The sequence below is a fragment of the Mauremys reevesii genome, linkage group 1 (genome assembly GCF_016161935.1).
Source record: "Mauremys reevesii isolate NIE-2019 linkage group 1, ASM1616193v1, whole genome shotgun sequence".
In the NCBI taxonomy this organism is placed as follows: domain Eukaryota; kingdom Metazoa; phylum Chordata; order Testudines; family Geoemydidae; genus Mauremys; species Mauremys reevesii.
Window position 1 is genome coordinate 120,702,932 of NC_052623.1, and position 27,425 is coordinate 120,730,356.

The 27,425-nt window shown below is 42.9% G+C and overlaps 1 protein-coding gene across 3 annotated transcripts in view; it reads left to right on the forward strand.

Annotated features, from left to right (window-relative positions):
- TBC1D8 (TBC1 domain family member 8) overlaps positions 1-27,425 on the forward strand; it is a 90,532-nt gene that overhangs the window by 53,309 nt on the left and 9,798 nt on the right. For 2 of the 3 annotated variants that reach the window (XM_039532666.1, XM_039532674.1), the window contains 6 exons: positions 11,852-12,059; positions 13,694-13,888; positions 17,685-17,867; positions 19,322-19,472; positions 20,439-20,653; positions 23,945-24,062. In XM_039532666.1, the coding sequence (XP_039388600.1) occupies positions 11,852-12,059; positions 13,694-13,888; positions 17,685-17,867; positions 19,322-19,472; positions 20,439-20,653; positions 23,945-24,062 (1,070 nt within the window). The remainder of the gene's footprint in view (positions 1-11,851; positions 12,060-13,693; positions 13,889-17,684; positions 17,868-19,321; positions 19,473-20,438; positions 20,654-23,944; positions 24,063-27,425) is intronic. The other variant, XM_039532682.1, reaches the window with a different exon arrangement.

The following is a 27,425-nucleotide window of genomic DNA, read 5'->3' on the forward strand; positions in this document are numbered from 1 at the left end:
TCAAGCCACTGAACTGGTTGAAGTCACTGGCTAAGCACCTGGACCCAGGGTTTGTTGAAGTTCTAAACCACCTTTTGACACCGGTAGCCTCTTCTGCAGGTTTAGAGAGAATATTTTCTTCATTTAAGATTATTCAACTAGTTCAGTTTAAGGACTAGTCCACTCATAGTTGAGAAACCAATTGAGAGTTGAAAAAGCAGGGGAGCTCGTTTTTCCTTTTCCAGTCTATGAATAACAATTAGATGAGCGAATGAGACTCACTAGTTCTAAAATCTTGAAGGACACGGTGACCAGAAAAAAACAGTTCAATTCACTAACTGCAGTTACTTCCTTTATTTAGTAAATCCATTAGTTTTAAATGCAAAACATGTTTTGATAAACTATTTTTCTTAATATCCAGTACATCTAAGATCATTTTTTACTAATTAAATAAAACAATTTTAAAATGTTGTTTTTGTGCATTCCAGCTGAATTCCAATTTCCATCCAAATGCAGCTTTACACAAATCATGAGTAAAAAAAAAATTAAAGCATCTTGTACATGAGAAACATCATTCACCGTTTTCTAACAGAAGATGATGTAAAAATTAAGAATCTGAATAAATGTATATTAAACAATAAATGTGCATAGATATTGTGTACCCTCCTGGTTAGCAAAAAAGAGGAGCAAATTACACCAACCAATGAGAATTAATCTTTAAGAAAATAACTAAAAAGTAAAAATGCAAAATGAGATTAAAATTGATATTTAAATCATGGTTTCCTGCTTAGTGATTTTTAAATCATGATTAAAATCAATTATTAAAATCACTTTAATTTAAATGAGTCCACCCTGGGCCATATATTATAAAAATGACTCCTTTACCCCGCAGTTAGTATTTTTTATACTTGTTGATGGGTTGGATACTACATTTCAGGGGGGTTGTGGCAATTCTTTTTAAAAGATGCCTTAATTTCTCTGGAAAAATGAGAACTTGTGTGGAAGATCTTCACGTTCTGTATAAACTACACATGGAAAATAGAAGCTTATAATTCATATTTTAGAGTCTCCTGTTGTCATCTTGCTGAAAAGTAATACGCTGCAACCCTTTACTCATGTAGGTAGTTCTGTAATTTCAATGGGATTACATGTGTAGGGGCTGTTGGATCACATAGGCGCCAACTTTCCCTGGTGCCAGTGGGTGCTCACATGCCCTTGCTGTGACTCCATCCTGCCCCCGCCCCGCCCCATTCCAACCCCTTCCCCAAATCCCCACCCCAGCCCTGCCTCTTCCCCGAATGCATTGCATTCCCTCTCCGCTCCCCTCCCTCCCAGCCGCGCGAAACAGCTGGGAGCTAGGGGGAAAAAGCGGGCACGCAACGTGCTCAGGGAAGGAGGTGGAGCGGAGGTGAGCTGGGCAGGGAGCTGCCGGTGGGTGTTGAGCACCCACCAGTTTTTCCCCATGGGTGCTCCAGCCTCGGAGCACCCACGGAGTCGGTGCCTATGCTGGATCAGGTCCATAATTTGTGACAAGAGCAATATTGGGGCCTAGTGTCAAAGCAGATAATAGATCAGTTTCCTTCCTGCTTAATGTAATGATGATGTTCATAGACATGGATTACAAAGGGATTAATGGCCATTTAAGCATACTCAAAAGCAAAGTGAAGCTGAGGGGCAGCTGATAACCACAAAAGGCCTTTATTGCAAATGCAGTTCAGTACCATGAACTGCACTGTTACATAAGATAACTCTCTTATCCAAAGAGATTAGATTTTCTTGCTTTGTGAGGGTTTTAAAATGCTGGTTTACTGATTTCTTTGATTTTCTGCTTCCATCTCATTCAGCATGTGTAGAGGACAAACACTTCTTGAGGAAATGGCCTGAGTGGAAATGTAATTGAGCTGTTACTGTCTTAAATCCTTTTTCTTGTTGTCTAATGATGAGTTACCAATCCATATAATTTGAAGCAAAATATTTAAAGCAAAAATGTTCTTTTGATTGTTAAGCCAGTGTCAGAGCTGAATGGAAACTGGTTGATGAAATAGCTTGCATCACAGATGTTGCTTTGGTCCGTGATTGCTTCTGACAGGGAGGCTCAGAATATCAATGTGTTTTTAATAAAACGACAATCTCTTACAAATATTTCCCAGTTTATACATATCAGGTACTTCTCACCCCATGGAATGAAAAAATAGCGAGTAACCTTTCTCTAAAAGTGAGAAGTCATCTAGCTACTTACCAACAGAACATTGTCATTTAGATGTTTTATTCTGTAGTTACATGTTGTTTTAGTTCTTTGAATATGAACAGGCAGTGACTCAACAAAACTGAGATCCTGCCAATATGACCCTTGTTGGTTTTAAAATGTAGAAAACACATTTGACAGCGAGGATACAGTCTGAAGTGTTGAAATATTGTCCAGGAATTGTTTTTGTCAGCCATATGTGTATGATTTCCTTTAAGTAAAAGACTTTTTAAAGGTGACTTTTAGGTCACATATAGATGATCACAGTTCAGTCTTACTAGTCACTCAATGTGCTGGAAACAAAGATAATCCTAGAATCCAACAAGGTGCAAGTTGGGAACTCAGGCTAAAAAAAAAAAAGGGTGGGGGGCAGAGTAGTCTGCTGATTGCCCTGGAAAATAGGGGACAAAACAACTTTTTTTTAGTCTTTTTCTTCCTTTTCTCTTTTTGGGGGTATATTTTTCCTAACTTTCATCATATCTTCTCACTGGTACATGCAAAAATAATGCTACTTGTTTTAGTTGCCTATTGATTCATAAATATGGAACTGCCAGTACCAGGAAGAAAAGAAGTGAGTTGCTTGAGTTTAGCAGCCCCATCAGGTTGGGACATTGCACTCATGTTTCAGTGCTGGAGAGGTTTTGAAACTCAGAATGGAATCTTTGGAATTCCCCCCCTCCCTTTTTTTATTAGGAAGGGGAAGATAACCTAGACAACAAGTTCTTTAGTACAGGGAACTTAGCTTATTTGCCAAACACTGTTCATGCTTCTCTGTAAATAATAAACCTTGACAGTGTCCTTATATCAGCATAGGCCGTGCCTCAGTGCTTGGGTCCACCACCTTAATTGAGTCATTTTAACTTGTCTCCAGGGTAATATTGTATTTATTACTGACAAACTTACAGCTGATATCATGGGCCCATAGATCTCAATCTTTGCTGTATCACATTTAGAGGGTTACCTTTCCTGTTTCAGCAACTAACTTTAGAGGTACCTTTTTTTAACTGCCATAGATATTTTACATGCTGTACTTTTGTTTGCATATATTTATGAGGGCACGCAGTTTTTGAGAAGCGGAAATGCATAGCATTTCTCTTTGGGTAACTGAATTCTGCTCTTCTGTTCCACTTGTGATTCTTTTCATATAAGTTTTCATCTTAGCCCACAGTGACATGAGTACTGACTGCATAGGTCAGTGGTTTGAGCATTGGCCTGCTAAACCCAGGGTTGTGAGTTCAATCCTTGAGGGGGCCACTTAGGGATCTGGGGCAAAAATCAGTACTTGGTCCTGCTAGTGAAGGCAGGGGGCTGGACTCAATGACCTTTCAAGCTCCCTTCCAGTTCTAGGAGATTGGTTTATCTCCAATTTTTTTTTTTAAATTTCATTCTTGTGCTGCCATTTATTTGCTTTCCAAGATCCCACAAAGCTGACCTCCATCTCAGCACCCTTTTTTAGAGCAGTGGTGGATAAGGTGTGGTCTCCTGGTGCCGCTGTCTGTTCTTGCTTTGTGAGTCATTCCAAATAGGCAATTCCAGTGATGTTAGGATTGGCGTCCTTCCCTAATGACGGGAAGCTACAGTTATGTCTATATGTAAACTGCTACAGTGGCACAGTTGCAGCGCTGCATTTGTACCACTGTTGTAGAACAGTGATACTCAGACCTCAGGGGTTCAGGAGCCAAATTAGCTATCAAGGTTACCTAAAAGAGCCACAGTAGTGAGAATTCAGAGTTTCATATACTGTGGTACTATGTATTCATATTTAAACCATATGACAGGGGAACTATTTAGCTTTTATTTTATATTATATAATCTCACAGCAAAATGACCAAGTATTATTATATCAACTATAATTGGTTCATAACGTAGATTGGTTAATAATTAAATCACACAGTGTTTTAATATATGCTACAAAGAGCTGCAGGAGACGCATTAAACAGCCACATGCAGCTCGAGAGCCAGTCTGAGTAACACTGGTGTAGACACTCACTGCAGTGATGGGAGGGGTTCTCCTGATGCTATAGTTAATCCACCTCCCCGAGAGGCTGTAGCTACAATGCTTTCGTTGACCTAATGCTGTCTGCACTGATGGTGAGGTCATCTTAACTGTGTTACCTTAGAGACTAACACATTTATTTGAGCAAATTTGTTAGTCTCTAAGGTGCCACAAGTACGCCTGTTCTTTTTGCGGATATAGACTAACACGGCTGCTACTCTGTTAACTGTGTTGTGCAGGGGTGTGGATTTTTCACACCCTTGAGTGTGACATAACTGGATTTACTTAATGTTTTAGTATAGACCTGACCTAATGCATCCTCTTTTTCCCCTAAAAAACCTTCATGTGGTTGCAGTGCATGTTGTCATGCCAAAAGGCAAGCATGCACTTTGTGAATTTATATAGGTTTTACCATAAATTCTGTTAGCTCAAAGAGAGGTGAGGCTAATGAGTCAGTACATTGTGGCAAAATCAAATGTTAAGATACTTTAAGACCTGTTTTGGCTGAAGCACAAAGTGTATCTATATAGTGTTGTTATTTTACTAGCTATGAGTTGCTGTCCTTCCTCCACAGTAACAGAAATCCAGCCAGATGAAAAAAAAACTTAAAAGGAAAAAAGCATAAATGTCCTCATTTTAATATAACAAGTATTGGTGAGCACCATCAGCCATTGCAAGATGCCAGAGTTACAGCAGTATTTTTTCTTGTTCCTGTGTAACCTCTCTGAAATTCTTAAATACCTCAAATTATTTTTCTTTCTTAACTGAGTATTGTCTGTATGTGGCTGCTGCGTCCCTTTTAATTCAGGTGTATTCAAAGATATGTCTCTGTCTATACTACAGAACTCCTGTGTTTGATTTCTGGTGGGAAGGAAGGCTGACCTTGTGAAATATTAAACTCGGATTTGGGAGAGATTTGGATTCAGTTTGCAGCTCTGCCACAGATTTCCTGTGGGACTGTGAACAAATCTCATAATCTCTCTCTATTCCAGTTTTCCATCTGTAAAATGGGAATGATAAAGCACAGACATGCCCTTTCCCCCCATTCTCCCCCCCCCCCCCAAAAAGGACAAAACAAGGAGTATTCAGAAACACTTGTTCTTTTGGTATACTATATTCGACCCCTGCTGACAGTATGCTCATCATCTTGTGCTAACGCATGCTGGGTTCACCCTGTATGCCAGGTATTGAACACAATTATGCCATGTTCACAGTGGCCAGGCAGATTTCAGCCACTGTTTAGGATGGAGGGATGAAATTGGGCAAAGCAGTGTTTGACAGCCAGTGTTAAACATAGCCAGCTTAAGGTTTTCTGCTGTCTTGGATGCTGCCTGTAACATTTTATAAATGCTCAGGCATTGGTTTTGTAGGAGACAAGACAGAGCGCTTCTAAAATGCATGAACACTCATCTCAGCGTGAGACCCTCAGGCTTCTCGGCGTTGCCTAGAGGCAAGTATTGGCATACTCCTGTACTAACATTTTACTAGCATAGGTGTTTGATACCTGTTCCTACACTACCCACAGTGCAGGGTGGAAGTCTGTGTTGCAGAATGTGGGAGACATGTTTTGAAGAGGGGGAACAGTAAATATCACATTTAGAAAACTGGCTCTAATGCACTTTTCTGGTTTATGCTAAAACAGGGGACGTGTAGCCCATGTTAGCCAAAGTCTGGTTTTAAAATTGGTGCAGCTAGTGCTGCTTATTTCTTTGTGGATAGAACCCTAATGTTCCAGGCATCAAAGTGGTCTTTGTTAAATTTCAATGAATAGTTGTCCATATTACAGATATGAATGAACATGTATGTATTGTGTGCGTATAAACATGATTATATAGTGGGGGAGTTCATATACATAGCTATATAATCTCCATATACACAGAAACCTCATGCACCATAGAATTCTTTCTCAAATTCTCATGCAATTTCAATACCCCAAAACTTCATTTATACATACTAAAGTTTGCCCAGTGGTGCCTCATTTCAGTCCCTAAAGTGGAAAGTAGCTAAACTTCCAAAAATCTGGAAATCCAATGTTAAGATATCTTCCACCCCTGCAATGCAAATTTAACTCTGCCCCCGTCAAGCGCTGCTTCACATGCTAGCAGTCTACTCTCACAGTTGCTACAGAACACTTGTGGAACAGAACACGTGAGCCCTGTAGGACAGCCTAACACATGCTCTTTACTAAAGCCTGGTCTCTTCTTAAGTTAGATTCGCATAACCCTGAGCTCCATAGTTAAACCAGTGTAGATGCTGCTAGGTTGAGGGAGGAATTTTTTTGTCGACCTAGCGACCACCACTCAGAAAGGTGGATTACCTAGAGCAACGAGAAAAACCTCTTCTGTTTTTCTGTAGAAAGTGTCTACGCTACCCATAGGCACCGACTCCATGGGTGCTCTGGGGCTGGAGCACCCACAGGGAAAAATGAGTGGGTGCTCTGCATCCACCGGCAGCCAAGCTCCCCTCACCCCCTGCCCCACCTCCTCCCCTGAGCATGCCGTGTCCCCGCTCCTCCACCGATCTCCCAGCGTTTCCTGCCTGGTCATCACCAAACAGCTGTTTGGCCACTCTGGGAGGGAGGGGAAGGAACAGGAATGTGGCGTGCTCAGGGGAGGAGCGGGGGAAGAGGTGGGGATTTGGGGAAGGAGTTGGAATAAGGGCAGGGAGGGGGCAGAGTTGGGGCAGGGACTTTGGGGAAGGGGTTGGAATGGGGGCGGGGCAGGGGTGGAGTCGGGGTGGGGCCAGGCGCAGAGGGGGGTCGAGCACCCACCGACGGGATCAGAAGTTGTCGCCTGTGACGCTACCGCAGCACAGCTGTAGTGCTGCAGCTGTGTTGCTGTAATGCCTGTAATGGAGGCATGGCATAAAGCAAAACTTAAGTTTAGGTCAGGTGTCACAAACAGGAACTACCTACATCTGGGCTACACTCCTGCACTGAGCCTACTCCACTCAAACCATGCCAGACTTGCTACGTGTTACAACTTCTTCCGCCACTTGCTCTGAAGATTCCTTCTGAGACCTTGCCTTCCCTTACCCCTCCCTAAGCCCCAGAGACCACCGCTGTGTATGTCAGACTGCTGACAGTCCCCCTGGGAAAAGGACACCCCTGTGCACCTCTGCTGACACAACCCACAGAACTGATCATTGTCATAAAGCATAACTGAGCTCTCTCTGTATACGCGCGGCTCTGTTCATATCATAGTGACAACTCTTGCCAATCTGCTCCAACTGATCCTTCCACCATTCGGTACAGTTACACCTAGCTCAGGGAATGCAGCTGGAGTGCATGCAGGTAAATGCTGGAACCAGAGGATTCAGGGGGCCTGAGGTCTTAGACCCGGCACTTCGGCGGCAGGTCCTGGAGCAGAAGGCCCCCCCGCCGCCGAATTGCTGCCGAAGACCCAGAGCGGAAGAAGCTCCGGGGGCCTGGGCCCTGCAAGAGTTTTCCAGGGGCCCACAGAGCGAGTGAAGGACCCTGCTCCAGGGCCCCCGAAAAACTCTCATGGGGGCCCCTGCGGGGCCTGGGGCAAATTGACCCACATCCCCTCTCCCCCCACCCCCCCCCGGGCGGCCCTGGCTGGAACTCAAAGCTGTGCAACACAACACAAACAATGGAGCTTTCTCTTTGTCCTTCCTCAGTCTGCGTACTGTAGACTCCTAGATTTTTAAGGCAAGAAGAGACCATTTGATGGCCTAGCTTCGCCTCATGTAGAACACAGGCCAGAGAATTCCAGTTACTCCTGTATTGAGTCTAATATATGTGGTGGACTAAAGCACTCAGTCTTGAGATGAAGAATCTACCACTTCTCTTGGTAGTTTAACCTTTGCCACCCGCCTTTCAGTGGCTCCTGCCAGCTCCAGGGGCTGAGAGTGGAGCAGCAGGGTGTTGCAGGGGTGGTCCGTATTACTTAACTCAGTAGTTCCTGGTTTCTAGAAGGAAGGGCACAAGACACCACCAGGGAACCTTAACTAACCATTAATGAAGTTTTGGGGCATTTAATTTCCATAGTTTAAAACAAATAATTTTCAGCACCATCGTGTAGCAGAGCCCAGCTACGCCCCTTCAGTGCCTCTGGCTCCTTGGCTATGATTGTCCTGGCACAGAATGCACTGGCTCCATGTTAGTCCCTTCACTGCCCCGGACTCATCTCTCTGCCTGTACAGCAGGACTGGCTCTCCCTCCTTCGCACAGAGAAGAAGGTGTTGGCACAGGACCCACAAGTGGAGGAGCTGTCGAGAGGTTGCAGGGACTAGCATGGAGTCACTGGAGAGAGGGGGCAAACATTGGGGATGCATGGATGTGGGTGATTGTGGGGGATAGGTGAACCTCCCCAGCACGCCCCAATACACAGCTCTGACCCCCTTATTTTCATTCCATTCTTCCCTCTGCTGCTCCAACATCCGCCCACATTCTCCTTCTCTGCTTTGACACCCCCTGTATTCCCTCCAGCTGCTCAGACTCTCCCCCGCACTGCTCCAATATTCCTTCTATCATGCCAATGGCTCTGACCACCCCCACCCCAACTGCTGCAAGCCCCTCCTCCCCCCACATACACTTCTACTGCATTGAGCACCTCCTCACGCCAGCTGCACCCTCCATGTTTCTGGTAAGCTTGGAGGGGCCATGGGGAGGTGGAGAAGGTATGTACCAGCTGGAGGCAGGGAGATGCTGAGTCCCTCCCCCAAATCTGGACCGAGTTTATGGGGAAGGGGCTCTATCCATCCGCCTGCATCAGGAGGCTCAGAGAGTCATGAAGCGGACCACTGATCTCATATGATGAACGCAGCTGAATGAGAACGCTCCATGGAGATTAACGTGATCTGAAATAATAACACTGAGGCATGTGAACTAGAGATAAGAGAATAATTGAGTTCTTTGGTTTTGGCGTTTGGTTGTCTCTTCCCTAAATATTGGTCTTTGGGGACAACTTTAGGGGGAAAACATTGCTGAATGCAGGTAGAGAGTAAGGAATGGGCAAAAGACACATTCTCTGGAACCTGCTAGGCGGTAGGGCTTGAACTCACACTGCAAAGGAGCGGCTCAGGTTCAGTGACCCCAAGCAGGTCACCCTGAGACACCCAGTTATTGTGAAAAGACTCCCTGCAAATCCTCTGGCTTCAAGAGCTCTAATCTTGCTGCACCTGCATATTTCACCCTTTTAGGCACATGCCAATCTGGATTTATAAACTGTACCCTTCAGTATAACTTCCCAAAGAGGCAATGGATGCCAGGCATTAGGTGGGATAAATCCTGGGTGGCTGAGATCAGTATTAGGAGGATTAGAATAATAGTTTGAGCCCCCTGGTGTGCAGAAAAATAAGTTAGAACCAGGTGATTTTATAAAAAGTTGGCTTTTTAGATTGGCTGTAATCTCTTGGACCCTTTGCTCAAATGACCCCAGGTTTGGACTACTAACCCGCTCTCACCTCCATGAGGCACAGCAAATATCAAGGGAGTCTGCATCATCATAGAGATTGTAGAGTACAGTACTTAGCCCGGTCGTCTTTTAAACAGTAAGCAGCTCTCAGCTGTAAGCACAGCAGGGCTGTTGCTTTATTATAATTAACTTTAATACAACAATTCGCAAAGCATGAGAAGTGATAGCATCAGGAGGGAACTTACCTTCTCAGCACAATAACTGGAGAAAACAACCGTATATAGAACGATGGTGGATGTTATCATTAACACTCATCTGTGTTGTGCAGAAGTGGAAAATATTTTTGTGCTGAGCTAACAGAGAGGCATATCCTGACCCAGCTTAGCCAAAATAGCAGATTGTTGCATGCACTTGCATGTGCTTGTCTGAGTTTTTTTCTTTTGCTATGGAAATTTAAGTCTCAAGAAAGCTTTTGGCTTGCTTTGTAAAGAATACCTCTCCTTGTTGTTTTTAACAGAATAGAGCCTTTTTGTCTGTTTTCCTGGGATAACATTATTACTGAAGATAGTGGGTCAGAAACACTGGTCAAGTCCATTCTGTTGTTTCTATTGTTTATTAGCTTTAGAGTTTCCTTTCCCCTTTTCCAACTTGCTCTCAGCTCTGCCTCCTCACTTCACCGGGCTTCATTTTTTCTACAGTTAAACATTCAATAAAAACGGAAATTAAGTTATTTATTAAAAGAGAAAGAGGCATCCATACTGTAGCCTTTGTTCCTAAGTAACGCGGAGAGAGGGTTTTTTCACTTGCTCTTCCTTGGCTTGCCATAGTGTGGCAGTGGGGAGCTCCATGCTCCATAGGTCATCTCATGCGTCGCGTTCTTTCAGTGGAACAAAGACAAGCCTTGTTTCCCCCTAGGTGAGTTGTGTTGGAGAAACTCATTCACAGCAAAGAGAATAATAGGACTTAATTGTCAAAAATGTAATGCCAACAAATAAGTATGGATTATGAGTGTTTTCTTGGAAATCCTCAGAATATCAGGGCTGTGGTTCACTGATACTACCACAACATGGTGTAATGAGCAGGGCCTTGTTTATAATGGAATTTACAAAATATAAATGGCTATGTAATTCCTCATTTAAAATGTTTGCATCACCATGCAAAAGCTAAATGTTTATTTACATAGATTGTCTCTCGCCTTCATGGTTTGGGGGTAGGGGAGAAAGGAAATCTTCTAAATTAAGTCTGAATGTATCTGATGCCATAATGCCTGTCTGAATTTGCAAAATGGCCCCAAAAATTGCTCTGAATTTTGAACTATTCTAATTCATCTCAGTGGCTGTCAGCTCTGAAGTTTAATGATGATGATTTAAATGTCAGCATAGTTAACAATTTCACTGCTGAATGTTTTAGCAGGAGTATCAAGTTAATGTGCTTTTCTCTCACTTTTGGGGTGTGTGGAGGCAAGAATCAGGAATGGTGGCAGTGGAGTAGATAATGCTGATAAATATTGAATGAGGAATTAGACCTCCATCCACTCAATAATAATAATAATAATCATGATAAATTAATCCTCTTTGTCCTTGAGTGAAGGGGGAGAATGTACTGATAGTCCTTGGTTGCCTTCTGGGTGCCCAAAATCAAAACTGCTTCCCTGAATGGCAAGTTCCAGCTGTCATATCCTTTACCCCTGGTCCCCTCCCCTGCATCTCCAGTGCACATTTCCCAAACAAAAACCTGTGGCACACTGAAAACTAAGGGACAGCTTAAATTAATTTGCGTGTTTTCCTTTCTTAACAGGTAGTAATACTGTTTTTAGGTTACTTGTCAAAAGTGAGCAATTGCTAAGTTCTTTGTACACCTCTACCCCGATATAACACAACCCGATATAACACACATTCGGATATAACGCGGTAAAGCAGCGCTCTGGGGTGGGCAGGGCTACGCACTCTGGCGGATCAAAGCAAGTTCAATATAACGCGGTTTCACCTATAACGCAGTAAGATTATTTGGCTTCCGAGGACAGCATTATATCGAGGTAGAGGTGTACTTAGAAGTTGCCACCTTTACAGCGTTCCACAGTCACTCAAAGACCTGGTTGGCAAGATTGCTGTGTATAGCAGTTTTACTCTACATTACTTATTCTTAATGATTGTTGTTTCTTTTTTAATGTTACTTTTGGAAAGGAAGCTCAGATATTAGGTTTCAAGATTTTTAATTTCTCCCTCTGTCCCCCTCTTTCTTTTTTTCCCCAAGGGATCTTGAAGCCAGAGCACAGAGTGAGTTCTTTCGGGCCTTTTTCAGACTGCCGGGGAAGGAGAAGCTACATGAAGTTGCAGACTGTTCTCTGTGGACTCCATTTAGTCGCTGTCACACAGCAGGAAGGATGTATACTTCAGACAGCTATATCTGTTTTGCCAGCAAAGAAAGTGGGTGTTGCAATGTTCTCATCCCCCTTAGAGAGGTAGGGTCTGCTGTTTGATTTTAATTTTACACTGCCTGTTTTTTGCTGATCCAAACTGCTGCTAACCATTTACTTAGCTGAAAAACAGTTGTTTTCAATCAGGAGGAGATGTGCATGTGTGGAAGAGAGTTGCACTACGTTTTGTTCTTATCTTCGTTAGCAGATTAATTCCTATAGGGCAGTTGGGTGAGGCAACGCATTTCTCAAAGTAGTATTGCTGATTAATACAATGTGATGTAACAGAAAGGTACCTTGCAAAACAAGATCTTGATCTATCCAAGGAATAATTGCTGTTGACAGTAACTGTGGCCTAAATTCTCCCAATCCTCCCTCAGTGGGCATGGGGGGTGAGAACTGGGCAAGTCCAGAGGTAGAGGTATGGAAAGAGGGAGTGCCAGTTTTATTTATTTTATTAACTGTGGTAGCACCCAAAGTTTCAAGGATTGGGGCCTTGAAAACGCATGCAGATAAGATACAATGGCATCTTTCCCTCCATTTCATGCACAGTCTTCCCCCACCAAGCCTGTGGGGATTCCACACACAAGGGACTACTGATTGGCAATGGATTGTCCTGTGGAGCTGAGGGAAGCAGGACGCTCTGGAGGCAGTGCTGACACACAGGTCTCCAACACAGACATGTTAGTCCGGTCTTTTAAAAAAGACTTGTACGTTTCTATCTAATGGAGATTTTTGTAGACAAAATTAACTTCTCGGGACACTGATGTAGAATCAATAGAATTTGGTTTCTTCTTTCAGCAGAATTTAGTGGCATTTCCCCCTCACTGCAAAAAGTCTGGCCTTCAAGTATTATGAGCATTTCAATATATTTCATTTAGCCTTTGTCTGGCTCATAGATGGCAAGTAATAACTGCCAGGCACCTATTTTAAATGCACTGGAGTGGGATGCTGTTTGGTTTTTAAAGATTTTTTTTTCAATCCCTGTGCCTGCAGTTGTGATCTCTTAATGATGAAGCTCTGCTTTCATCCTGAACTAATAACAGCAACTTTTGAGTGATGTCCTGACCCTAGCAGTGACTTGTAGTGACACAGCATCTGAAAACAAGTGATGTAATGTACATAATTGGAGACAACGGCTTTTTAATTTCATATCTATCAAAAACTGTTATGCTCACAGGGTTAAAAACTTAATTCAATGCTATTGGGAAGAAATGCCATATTTCCTCAAGAATTTGGTTATGTTGATCCCATTCCAGTTGTTGTTTTGAATGTCAGCAAAACCATATCTGTTTGCCAAGATTTAAAAAAATAGCATAATGATTTTGAGTGCCCAGTTTGAGACACTTTAATCTGGCTTGAACTTCAGAAGGCAGGTGCTCAGATTTTTGAAAATCAGGCTTCTTTAAGGTATCTTAAGTTGAGCATTCAAAATCACAAGTTACTCTTGAAAATCTTTAGACTGAAGGAGATAAGGTCATCTGTCTAAAGTAAAGAAACTTTAATCAATCTTGATCTTTAGCATGTATCTGACCATTTAGACAATCAGAATAGTCATAATTAATATTGGTGTGCAAAGAAATAAATCCCTTTATGTACATTTCAGTGCATGTACAGTATATATCAGGGAGTGTATTTGAATGGTGACTAATACATTTTCTGTCATGTTTTTGGAATAGGTGGTTAGTATAGAGAAGATGGAGGACACTAGTCTCCTTCCCAATCCCATCATCATTAGTATAAGGAGCAAGATGGCCTTTCAGTTCATTGAGTTGAAAGACAGGGATAGCTTGGTGGAGAACCTGCTTCTGAGACTAAAACAAGTCAACACCAGCAACCCAGTGCTCTATAACTGCTTGGAAAAAAAAGAAACGGTACTAAACTTTTGATCTGTTTTGAATTGCATAATGATGATGATACTTAGCCTTTTGTCCTACATCTCCTAAAATCATAACTGGAGCAGAAAATTGGTCAGAAGCCTGTGATTAAGGACAGGATTAGAATTCAAAATGGCGGTGACAAACTGTAGAAATGGTCTGAAATAAATAGGATAAAATTCAATAAGGACAAATGCAAAGAACTGCACTTAGGAAGAAATTATCAATTGCACAGATACAAAATGTGAAATGACTGCTTAGGAAGGAGAACTGCAGGAAAGGATCTAGGGGTTATAGTGAATCCCCAACTAAATATGAGGCAACAATGTAATACTGTTGCAAAAAAAGCTAACGTCATTCTGGGATATGTTAACAGGAGTGTTGAGAGCAAGACACAAGAAGAAATTCTTCCATTCTACACAGTGCTGATAAGGCCTCAACTGGACTATTATGTCCAGTTCTGGGCACCACACTTCGGGCAAGGTGTGGACAAATTGGAAAAAGTCCAGAGGAGAGCAGCAAAAATTATTAAACGTCTAGAAAACATAACCTATGAGGAAAGATTGAAAAAACTGGGTTTGTTTAAGAGAATGAAGGGGGATATGATAATAGTCTCCTACTATGTAAAAGATTGTTAAGAAAAGGAGGGTAATAAATTGTTTTCCTTAACCACTGAAGACAGGGCAAGAAGTAATAGGCTTAAAATGCAGCAATGGAGATTTAGGTTAGATGTTTGGAAAAACTTTCCAACTATCAGGGTAGTTAAGCACTTGAACAAATTACCAAGGGAGGTTGTGGAATCTCCGCCATTGGAGGCTTTTAAGAACAGGTTAGACAAACACCTCTTTGGGATGGTCTAGAAATTTAGTTCTGCCTTGGTGCAGGGGACTGGACTAGATGATCTGACGAGATCCCTGACAGTTCTATGTTTCTATGATTCTGTGATTTACAATTTACTAGTAACTTCTTATGGATTAATGTAACGATTTTTTCCTACGGTGTTTATAAACTATTGGCTAGTTAACTGTGTGTTTGGTATAGTATCTTTTGAATTAACCCATAGTAAATTCTTTTCTACTGTATTGTATAAACCATCAGGGCATTTTATTCTTTGAGCAGAACCAAAAATGCTCAATATTTAACCAGAAAGCTAAGAAATACTGAGTGACAGATAACAAGTACTTGCTGAAGTGAAGGATTATGTTCTTCTATAAAATTGTCAGACAGACAGAAGAACATAAATTGTTGGGCAAAAGTCAACATGGTTTCTGTAAAGGGAAATCATGTCTTATTAATCTATTAGAGTTCTTTGAAGAGGTCAACAAACATGTGGACAAGGGGGATCCAGTGGACGTAGCGTACTTAGATTTCCAGAAAGCCTTTGACAAGGTCCCTCACCAAAGGCTCTTACGTAAATTAAGTTGTCATGGGATAAGAGGGAAGGTCCTTTCATGGATTGAGAACTGGTTAAAAGACAGGGAACAAAGGGTAGGAATTAATGGTAAATTTTCAGAATGGAGAGGAGTAACTAGTGGTGTTCCCCAGGGGTCAGTCCTAGGACCAATCCTATTCAGCTTATTCATAAATGATCTGGAGAAAGGGGTAGAAAGTGAGGTGGCAAAGTTTGCAGACGACACTAAACTGCTCAAGATAATTAAGACCAAAGCAGACTATGAAGAACTTCAAAAAGATCTCACAAAACTAAGTGATTGGGCAACAAAATGGCAAATGAAATTTAATGTGGATAAATGTAAAGTAATGCACATTGGGAAAAATAACCCCAACTATACATACAATATGATGGGGGCTAATTTAGCTACAGCTATTCAGGAAAGAGATCTTGGAGTCATTGAAGATAGTTCTCTGAAGACGTCCACGCAGTGTGCAGAGGCACTCAAAAAAGCAAACAGGATGTTAGGAATCATTAAAAAGGGGAGAGAGAATAAGACGGAGACTATCTTATTGCCCTTATATAAATCCATGGTATGCCCACATATTGAATACTGCATACAGATGTGGTCGTCTCATCTCAAAAAAGACATACTGGCATTAGAAAAGTTTCAGAGAAGAGCAACTAAAATGCTTAGGGGTTTGGAATGGGTCCCATATGAGGAGAGATTGAAAAGGCTAGGACTTTTCAGCTTGGAAAATAGGAGACTAAGGGGGGATATGATAGAGGTATATAAAATCATGAGTGATGTGGAGAAAGTGAATAAGGAAAAGTTATTTACTTGTTCCCATAATATAAGCACTAAAGGCCAGCAAATGAAATTAATGGGTAGCAGGTTTAAAACAAATAAAAGGAAGTTCTTCTTCACACAGCACACAGTCAACTTGTGGAACTCCTTGCCTGAGGAGGTTGTGAAGGCTAGGACTATAACAGGGTTTAAAAGAGAGCTGGATAAATTCATGGAGGTTAAGTCCATTAATGGCTATTAGCCAGGATGGGTAAGGAATGGTGTCCCTAGCCTCTGTCAGAGGGTGGTGATGGATGGCAGGAGAGAGATCACTTGATCGTTGCCTGTTAGGTTCACTCCCTCTGGGGCACCTGGCATTGACCACTGTCGGTAGACAGGATACTGGGCTGGATGGACCTTTGTTCTGACCCTGTATGGCCATTCTTATGTTCTCATGAGAGCATAGCTGCTTATATTTCAAAAGGTTTTCCTGGGACAGTCTTGGGGGGAAAAAAGTTGGGACTCTAGGACTCTCAAGGGGAAGTGCAGGGCAGATCATGGCACTTTAATATCCTTGAGAATTACAGGCAGTTCCAGTCTGAGTGTCAGTTCTCATGGCCTTAAAGACTTGGGATTCAACTAAGCTGCCAGGAACCCAGCATTTTTCAGAAAGAGGCATTTCCACCCCTCCCTTCATGTCTCAAGGAGGCATCTCCCACACTCCGACTCCCCACTGAGGAATAAGGTTGTGGAGAATTTCCCTTCCCTCACATTAGGGGGCCTTCAGGCTTCTCCTTGGTCACTTTCCTGTGTTATTCCTCCCATCCCAATCTCCTGGGTGGCCCCTTTTGTGCTCCTTGCACATTTTCTGTTTCATCCATGAAAAATCAGTCTTTTCCTTAAACGAATGCTCACTCTGTTGTAAAATCAGCCGTCTTGCCCCACTCCCCTCAGTCAATTAACTGTTTGTTACTCCAAAAATTCACTAATTATTTGATGTGAAAATTGACCTTCCACAGACTGAATCCTGGGCTGCTGCCTGGTTACCTCCTAAGGCCTCACCATAGCTAACTTTCCACTACCTGCACGATAATCCCACTTGGAACGCAGCTCTGGGCGTCGTGGGATGATCTGTATGTGTCTGGCCTGGAGCTCTGGCTACCACGCTGGGGTGTTGGGGCAGTTTATAGAAACCTGGGAGTGTCCCTGCTAAATCCAGACTATGGAGTAGCACAGTTGTAAAGTCTGCTAGCTAACGTGTCTATAAAAAAGAATCGAAAAACACTTCCTGTTCCTTCCTAAAAAATATGAGGGAAGGTAGCAATGGAATCCTGCTCTAGAGGTGCGGAGCAACTAAAGCTCCCACTGACTTTACGTAGTGACTGCAAGTGCTCAGCAAAACTACTAATTAGGCCATTATTAAGTATGTGCCTAACTGTGAAGTTTGGTACTTAATTTTAGGTCAAAATTTTCAAATTTGGGCAAAAGTTAAGACTGTGACAAAGTTACCTGCTTCACTAGTTTGTGTTGGCTCTTGTTGTCTCAAACATTATACATACAGTACAGGTTTTTAAACTCTTTCCAAAAATTCTTTTTCTTTAATTCCATGTTTCAAGAACTCTCTCGTGTTTCATTCAACATGTGTGTTCAGTGACTGTGAGTCCCGGGATTTGGGAATGGTGGCTTCCCAAAGCGAAGACAAGAATGAAGGTGAAAAGGAGAGCAGTCACCTGTTAAATGCAGAGGCACTACGATCAGTCTTTCACCAGTCTGGAGCTGAAGGGAGTGACTTCAGGATGGTATGTGCGGCTAGGGTGTAATTGTAGAGTAGCTTTTTAAAATAAGTCTTAAAAATAACTATGGTAAATCATTTGGCCAAACCCTCTTTTAATAAAGTGAACTATATATTGGCAGGAAAGTGTAAGTGTGGTTGTGTGTGTTTTGAGTTTAAACTGTAGTAAGCTTCTTTGTTTGTTTGTTTGTTTGTACTCCTTTGTCTGCCTGGCTCTTTTCTCATTCCATCCCCATAATATTTATTTACCACCCCTCCCCCAATAAGTAAAAAACAGTGTCTTTTTACAGCACTCCTTTTCACATGATGTCACAACCACAAATGTGTGAATTTTTTAAAATGGTGTTTTGATAGATAGGAGGTGTTGGATCCTGTCTGCATAGTTGCAACACTTATACTTTATCAGGCTTTCTTATTACTACTGCCTCTCAACAGTGCTATCTTACAAGAGTTGTAATGAACTAGTGGATTGAGCAAAGGGCTCATAGTATTCATGGTAGTAGTGTAGCTCTCCCTTTAAAAAGCAAGACAAAGCTAGCTTTCTGGGCCTGTGGAGCCTGCGGTTGTCTCTTGTCCCTCAGGCTCCCTGGTATTGTCAGTGCTACTATCATTTAAAATAAGTTGTTTGCCTTTTTACTTGTGATCTTTAGGATACTCCCGGTTATTCACAGTCACAAGAACTAATCTTTCGGGTCTGTGGGAACCGTGGCTGGAGATTTCTTGAAGGCTTTTTGGGAAGCCTTCTGCCCACTTCAGTAGTGTGGGAAGGGGGCCCTGCTGCCCAGGCTCCCCCGATGAATGTAGAGCTGCTGCAAGCTCCTTTTGAGAAGCACACCTCTACCCTGTTATAACGCCACTCGATATAACACGAATTTGGCTATAACGTGGTAAAGCAGCGCTCCGGCCGGGGGAGGGGTGCACTCCTGCGGATCAAATCAAGTTCGATATAACGCTTTTCACCTATAATGCGGTAAGATTTTTTGGCTCCCGAGGACAGTGTTATATCGAGGTAGAGGTGTAATTGTGACCTCTGGCAGATTAGTAGTGAGAGAACGCATGAAGTAGTGGCCAAAGCACAACACTAGCACCTCCTCTCCCCAGCTGCAGAGTGGAGCTGCTTCAGCCTAAAGGCTGTGAGAGGGGAAAAAAGGACCAGTGCATCCCCATGGTGCACTAACTTGCAGGCAGTCCCTATGGAGCTGGGCTCTGGCACACAGTAGGGCTCTCATTGTCTTGCCTAGTGTTGCTCTTCCCTTGTGCTGTGGGACTGCATAGGTTCCTCCCCAAGGGCAGAATGGGGAAGGATTTGCCCCTTAAAGTAGATCTCCCATGTCTATTACCACATTTTCTGGTCCAAAAGAAATCCTTATGAAAGAGGAAAATCGAGAGTATTTAATATTTTTTGTATATTAGACCTTAAAAGCACACTGCTTCTTTTAAAACTTATCCTCTGATTTCCAGTCCAGGGAACAAATAAAAGAGAGACTGTGGAATGACCATTTTGCAGAATATGGCAGAACTGTGTGCATGTTTCGCACAGAGAAGATTAGAAAATTAGTTGCAATGGGAATCCCAGAATCTTTACGAGGCAAACTCTGGCTCCTCTTTTCAGGTGAGAACTCTATAATACATCTTGGATATAGCCAGGATCCAGGGCTGAACTCAGCTACAGATGCAGTTAGGCAAGAAAGCTCCAAAAGATTGTTCTTCAGCAAAGGAAAACTGTGTCCAAGCTGGATATTTTGGCATGTAATCCCATCACATTCTCTAGTGGGAAGGAAGGAAGGAGAGGTGCTTAGATACTGTGGGGATACTATCCGTATAAATACCTAGGTAGAACAATAAGAGATTTTTATTTTGTGTCTCATAACTGGTCAGTGGTGTGCAGAAATAATAGCAATTTTGTCCATGTAATTAGTATAAAAATGCCATCACGTCTTCATGAAATAATGTTCTTCTTGCGGCAACAATTAGACTGCAATATAAGTATTGATTTAATCTTAGCTAAACCTACCTATTTTGAAGTTATGACATCTTTAGGTCTGCAGTGCTGCTTCTTCCCTTAAAAAATTGGCAGGAATCTATAGCTAGAAAAGACTTACCAAGTAATTTCATTCATTGCCCTGTCTGAACAGGATTGTTCCCTACAGTGTGTTCTCCAATTTATCGGGTCCAGTTTCAGACACATTTGCAAGGATTAAATCCTTTTATTTTTGGAATTTTTTCTTTTTGGACATTACATTCAATACTGAATAAATTTATCCCAGCAACGCTTTTAGCAGGGGATGTTTCACAGTACAAAGTCAGTACCAAGCTGGTTTTTCTTCTACTGTGTGATTTAGGCTTTAATAATAGCTGTTTCATTTTCTGTGCAAACATTGCACCTTGGAAAATCACTGCTAGTATTTTATCTCCTTTTTAGGTTCAGGGGTTCACCAAATGCAAGTAATGTCTAATTTCATAGACCTTGGGGGAAAAAAACCTCTTTACATGTTTTTTTTTTTTTTTTTGGACAAATAATTCACTTAATGACATTATACCTGAAATCCTCATGTTTTCCTCTTACTGCTGCCTTCAGATGCTGTGACTGATCTTGCCTCCAATCCTGGTTACTACGGAAATTTAGTGGAGGCGTCAATGGGCAAGTGTTGCATGGCAACAGAGGAGATTGAACGGGACCTGCATCGCTCATTGCCTGAGCACCCAGCCTTCCAGAATGAAACTGGGATAGCAGCCTTGAGGAGAGTTCTGACAGCGTATGCACATAGGAACCCCAAAATAGGATACTGCCAGGTGAATAATTATTAGCATGTAGAAAAGTATGTTAACGCACTCTCTCTCTCTAGAGCAATTCTCTGTTTACTCAGTTTTGTTATCCCCTCAGTGGGTTTTGCAATGGCTCTGTTATAAATAACGTGCTTTGATTTGTTACATACGTAATGAAAGAATAATTTAAATGTTGTGTAGTTTTACTCTGAAAAATGAGTATGTAAAAAAGCCCTTTCTGACTCAGACTTGTTCCCTGTGTATGTTCAGAATTTTCATTGAGAGTCAAAAATAAATTCCCACTACTCTTGTTAGTGTTGACTGCAAGTTATCTCATGCAGTGCTCAGCGAGTGAGCAAAGTAAACTGGCCTAGGAAGATGAGCTTCACATAGGGGACCTGTGCAGGGATTTGGTAAGCTGAAATCCTCCTCTTCCCAGGCTGGTGGCAAGTAAATAGCACCTGTGCAGTGTAATTACAACCTATTGGCTCTAATAACATCTCCACCTCCCCTCCAGCCTAGGGCCTGCTCGGGGGGGGAGGGGGGGAGCAAGTGGGGAAATTAGCCCTGGGCTCCGCAGGGGCACCCAAGAGAACGGCTGAAGCTCCTGCCCCAGCCTGACCTGACTCCGACTCCGCCCCTCTCCTGGAGCCTCAGCGCATCCAGGTCTGTCCCTGAACAGCTGCAGCCTGACTCTGGCGGGGCCCCTGAGCTCCACCCCGCTCAGAGCCGCGTGGTAAGGGGGCGGGGCTGCGAGCTCCGGGCTGAGTGGAGGAGGCTTACAGCCCTGCCCCCTTACCACGCAGCTCTGAGTGGGGAGGAGCGCAGGAGCCCCGCCAGAGCCATGCTGCAGCGCTGTTCAGGGACGGCCCTGGATGCGACGCGCTGAGGCTCCGGGTGAGGGGGGAGCCGGGGGTAAGAAGCTGGGGCTCGGGGGGTTGGCTAAGGGGCAGGGAGTCTTGGGGACAGTCAGGGCACAGGGAGGGGGCAGAGGTTGGGGGTGGTGGTCAGGGGACAGGGAACGGGGGGGTTGGATTGTGGGCGTTCTGGGGGTCTGTCAGGACTCAGCAGGGGGGTGGATAGGGGTCGGGGCAGTCAGGGGATAGGGAGGAGGGGTGGGGTCCCGGGGTTGTGATTGGGGGTCTCTGGGGGACGGTGAGGGGACAAGGAGCAGGATGGGTCGGGTATTCTGAGGGGGGGGGCGGTCGGGGGGCAGGAAGTAGGTAGGGGTCGGATAGGGGACAGGGCCAGGCTGTTTGGGAGGCATAGCCTTCCTTACCCTGAAGCTCATTCAGCAGTTTGAGGCTTGCAGAAGAGCCAAGCTGTTAGCTTTTCCATTAGGGCTACCGTCCCTTTCACTTCTCAAATGCCAAATTATAGCCTCTATTTAATTTCAGTGCCATAGGGAGACTCATGTCAGGGGAGGGTGGCTTCATTTAAAATTAGCCACTGGGGGAGGGATCACATGAGAAGAGCAATAGCCTTCCCAACCCTACCAAGGGAGACCCCCCCGCCTACATTTCCTGAGGCTCCAGAGGGGTTAATTCAGTGATTCTCAAACTCTCGTCCTGGTGACCCCTTTCACATAGCAAATCTCTGAGTGCGACCCCCTTGTAAATTGAAAACACTTTTTTTATATATTTAACACTATCATAAATGCTGGAGGCAAAGCGAGGTTTGAGGTGGAGGCTGACAGCTTGTGACTCCCTGAGGAGTCCTGACCCCCAGTTTGAGAACCCCTGGATTAATTTAATTTTAGCACCCTGTGTCCATTCACATGCATGTGCTATTTTGAGCATTTCAGTTTTCACAACATAGGCTCATCCCAGATTCTGGAATAAGCTCAAATGCTCAGTTCGTGGAGTATGTACATAAGCTATAGTAAAGACAAACCCACAGTAACCGTCTCCAGTTTGTGAAGGACCCCGTGGAGCCAGTCTCTAGGAAACAGATAACTGCATGGAGGTTAAGTCCGTTAATGGCTATTAGCCAGGATGGGTAAGGAATTGTGTCCCTAGCTTCTGTTTGTCAGAGGGTGGAGATGGATGGCAGGAGAGAGATCATTTGATCATTACCTGTTAGGTTCACTCCCTCTGGGGCACTTGGCATTGGCCATTGTCGGTAGACAGGATACTGGGCTGGATGGACCTTTGATTTGACCCAGTGTGGCTGTTCTTATGTTCTAACCTAAATGAACCCAAAGTTTTTTGCCTCTGTAGAGGTGTCTGCATGGAAGATAAGGGAGCTGGTTCACGGGTCTAGAACTACACTACTCCCATGGTCAGAACTCAGGAGGCTGGAGCAGGGCCGCCCAGAGGATTCAGGGGGCCTGGGGCAAAGCAATTTCAGGAGCCTCTTCCATAAAAAAATTGCAATACTATATTCTCATGGGGGCCCCTGTGGGGCCCGGGGCAAATTGCCCCACTTGCTCCCCCTCACGGGCGGCCCTGGGAAAAATAAACCTTCCGCATCTCGGCACAATCCTAGTTTTGAGAAAACTTCTTTACAAGGTATCACTGGTTCTCAGCATCAACTAGTGCTAAAAGGCACATTAAAAGGGTTGGACAAATATTTTCCATCAAAACTTTTTTTGATTCGAAAACTAGGGGTTTTTTAAAAAGCAGAAAAAAATCACGGACAGTGTCTGCTTTCCTTCAAAATTTGTTGTGTTTTTTTTTAATTGAAAAGCTGAAATTAATCTGCCAAAACCTGAATATGGTGCGGGGTTTCAGAAGTGTGTGGCCAAATATTTGCTGCTTGCTGTGTTTGATTGTTTAAAGAAACAATAAAAACATTCTGCTTAAAAACAACCCAAAACTTTTGAACCACCTCAGCTTGTGACCAAACGCCTGAGCCCATCCAGGCAGAGATTTTTCCAGGTTTCTGATACTCTGCTGGCTTCTTGACTCATATCTGTCTCCATAACCCATGTTATGACAGTTGGATGCCTATTTTGCATCTTGACAGATATAATGCTGTGTTTTCATGTGGGGCAACGTGAGCCAACTATGCAAGAGTGGCATGTATGAACTTGCAAATCCCCCTATGGCTTAAAGTCTTAGCTGGATTGCAATAATAGAATCAGTCTCCCCCTTCCAAAAAAAATAAAAATCTCCACAGTAAGGAGAGCTGTGTTTTGTGGTAAGCTGTCAGACTGTGGGAGCCCTGGGGGTGACAGGCATTTCTCCTGCCAATTAATTGATGTTTTATCTGAAAAGTTTTATTGTTGTTTTTTAAAGCATAGGAGCTTTTGGTGAAAGGGGGGAGGGGCGTTTCTGCAACTAATAAATCCCGTTTTCTTCTTTGACCTCATAACAGTCTATGAATATCTTGACCTCTGTGCTGCTGTTGTATGCCAAAGAGGAGGAAGCTTTTTGGCTGCTGGTTGCTGTGTGTGAGAGGATGCTGCCGGATTACTTTAACCACCGAGTGATAGGTAAGCTTGTATGTGAGAGCACCATTCATATATGTGTAACTGCTGTTTGCTCATCACAGATTTCACTGAGTCTGTCTGAAATATTTGAAAATTAGTTAAAAAAAAAATAAAAAATTACTAATGTACATCTTGGCTTTGCAGTCATTTTCTTTTGCTGATCAAGGAGATGCTCCATTTATACCTCAAGTGTTAAACCTTGCACATGTTTAATTAAAAACAGGCTAGCTACTTGCTAATCTTTGTTACTGTAAAGTATTGAGTGTTATTGGGATGTCACCCCCAGCTGTATGGATGGCATATGTAAGGATATGTTGTGGTAGCTATTTCTTATCTGACATGCTTGTGATATCAGGATGCTGGAGGAAGATAGGATTGTATCTAAAATTACCCTGGAGAAAGAGCTGATTTCCGCCCTGTTTTTCTTAGGCTTCAGAGTATACAGCTGTGGGAGATACAACTTCCACCCTTTCTGCATCTTATGCTCTACAGTATGCCTTGCAGGGTGTGTCTACTTGTTCTGCAGTATAGGTACCTTTAAGACACAGAAGGCCAAACTTTCAGAAATGTGCATTTAAGTTGCTTGTGTGAAAAGGTGTAACTACATGCACAGTGCTTGGCTGCAGATGCAATGACCTGTTTTATACATTAATCTTAGGCATGCACTATCTGTCTATCTATCTATCTATTCCATTATTTCCACTCGCTTGTCCTTCCCTAACTGTTTTTAAATGGAAGATATTGAGTTTTATTCATTTTTCTGTCTTTACTGCTAGCCTTAGTGCTTAGCTATACCATCTGCCATTGTATCCCCTGGTTACTGAATAGGGATAAGTGCAGGCAGTTAGTTTAAGTTAGAGGAGTATTGCTCTAGGGTCAGCTAGTAAAAAGATTAATGGTGTGGTAGTTGAAACTACCTACACAGTGGCAATGTGTTTCATTCTCAGCGGGTGATTAGGCACCGTTGTGTCCCATGAGTCAGAACCTGCTCCTCAACTGCGAGCATGGCTTTCACTACCATTTTGATGCTGATGACTTGCAGGTCTGCCTCTCAACTCTAGATTTGCCTCCTTCCATCCAAACTCAAATCTCAGCCTGTCTTTCTGATATCTCCTTGTGGTATCTCCATCAACGAAGAGCTTGTCTTCACTGCAGAGTTAACTTGGGCTTTTACTCAGATGTTTTCCCTAACTTGATTCCTGTCCATGCAAAACTCTGTTACCTGAGTGTGGTGATAATTTACACCCAAGCTAGCTGGGCCACTCTGGGCTCTAGGCTAAAACTCCAGTGGTGTTTACACTCAGGCTGATTTCCTGCCCACTTTGTGCTGTGGATGTAGGCTAAACCGCTTGAGTGCTTATAGTCCTCCAGTGCCTTCCCACAGTTCTTCCTGTATGCCCAGAAGGGCAGACAAGTTCTCCCATGATTCACTGGGAAAGAATTGTAGCTCATTTTACTGTAGCACTCAGAATGCTGTGACATGTTCTTAGAAGTCTCACCCTAGTGAGAGCTGCACCAGTGTGGGTGCAGCTGAGTGGACACCTTTAGGGGGGGTATTGGTTTGCAGTGTGGCTGGTCACACCTGAGCTAGCAGTTTTCTAAAATATATTAGGAATAAAAAGAATTCTGAAAGTGGTATTAGTCCATTACTAGATGGAAATGGTAGAATTATCAGTAATGCAGAAAACACAGAAATGTTCAATCACTATTTTTGTTCTATATTTGGGAGAAAACAGATGATATGGTCCCATCATGTGGTGATAATACTCTTTCCATTTCACTAGCATCTCTGAAGGGTGTTAAACAGAAGCTACTAAAGTTAGACATTTTAAAATCAGCAAGTCCAGATAACTTGCATCCAGCAGTTTTAAAAGAGCAGGGTGAGGAGCTCGCTGGACCATGAATGTTGATTTTCAAAAAGTCTTGGAGCACTGGGGAAGTTCCAGAAGACTGGAAGAAAGCTAGTGTTGTGCCAATCTTTAAGGATGAACCGGGTAATTATAGGCCTGTCAGCCTGACATCAGTCCTAGGCAAGATAATAGAGTGGCTGATACAGGACTCAATTAATAAAGAACTAAAGAAGGGTAATGTAATTAATGCAAATCAACATGGGTTTATGGAAAATTGACCCCGTCAAACTAACTTGATATCTTTTTTTTATAAGATTATAAGTTTGGTTGTTAAAGGTAATAATGTTGATGTAATATACTTAGGCTTTTGTAAGGCATTTAATTTGGTAATGTACATTTTGATTAAAAACGAGAATGATATAAAATTAAAATAGCACACATAAAATGGATTAAAAACTGGCTAACTGATAGGTCTCTACATGTAATTGTAAACAGGGAATCATGATTAAGTGGGGGTTCAACAGGGACTGGCTCTTGGCCCTACTCTATTTAACATCTTTATCAATGACCTGGAAGGAAACATAAAATCATCACTGATAAGGTTTGCAGATTACACAAAAATTGGGTAGTGGCAAGTAGTGAAGAGACAGATGGCTGATACTGAGCAATCTGGATCACTTGGTAAACTGGACGCAAGCAAACAATATGCACTTTAATATAGCTAAATATATACATCTTGGAACAAAGAATATAGGCCATATTTATAGGATGGGAGACTCTATCCTGGACGTAGAGTCTCTGAAAAAGATTTGGGGGTTGTGGTGGGTAATCAACTCCTAATGTGACACTCTGGCCAAAAGAGCTAACACAATTCTGGGATGCATAAAGAGGGGAATCTCAAGCAAGAGTAGACAAGTTATTTTACCTTTGTATTTGGCACTGATGTGACCGCCACAATATTGTGTCCAGTTCAGTGCCCACAATTCAAGAAGGATGTTGATAAATTGGAGATGGTTCAGTGAAGAGCCACAAGAATGATTAAAGGATTAGAAAATGTGCCTTGTAACAATAGACTCAAAGAGCTCCATTTATTTAGCTTAACAAAAAGAAGGTTAAGGGGTGACTTGATTACAGTCTATACATATCTACATGGGGAACAAATATTTAATAATGGGCTTGTCAGTCCAGCAGAGAAAGGTATAACGTGATCCAATGGCTGCAAGTTGAAGCTAGACAAATTCAGACTGGAAATAAGGTGTAAATTTTTAACAGTGAGAGTGATTAACCACTGGGACAATTTACCAAGGGTCACGGAGGATTCTCCGTCACTGACAATTTTTAAATCAAGATTGGATGTTTTTTTTCCTAAAAGCTCTGCTCTAGGAATTATTGTGCAAAGTTCTATGGCCTGTGATATGCAGGAGGTTAGACTAGATGATCACAGTGGTCCCTTCTGGCCTTGGAATCTATGTAAAACCTGGGTGCTCAGCCCTAGATGCCAGTAGCCCAAGTTCAC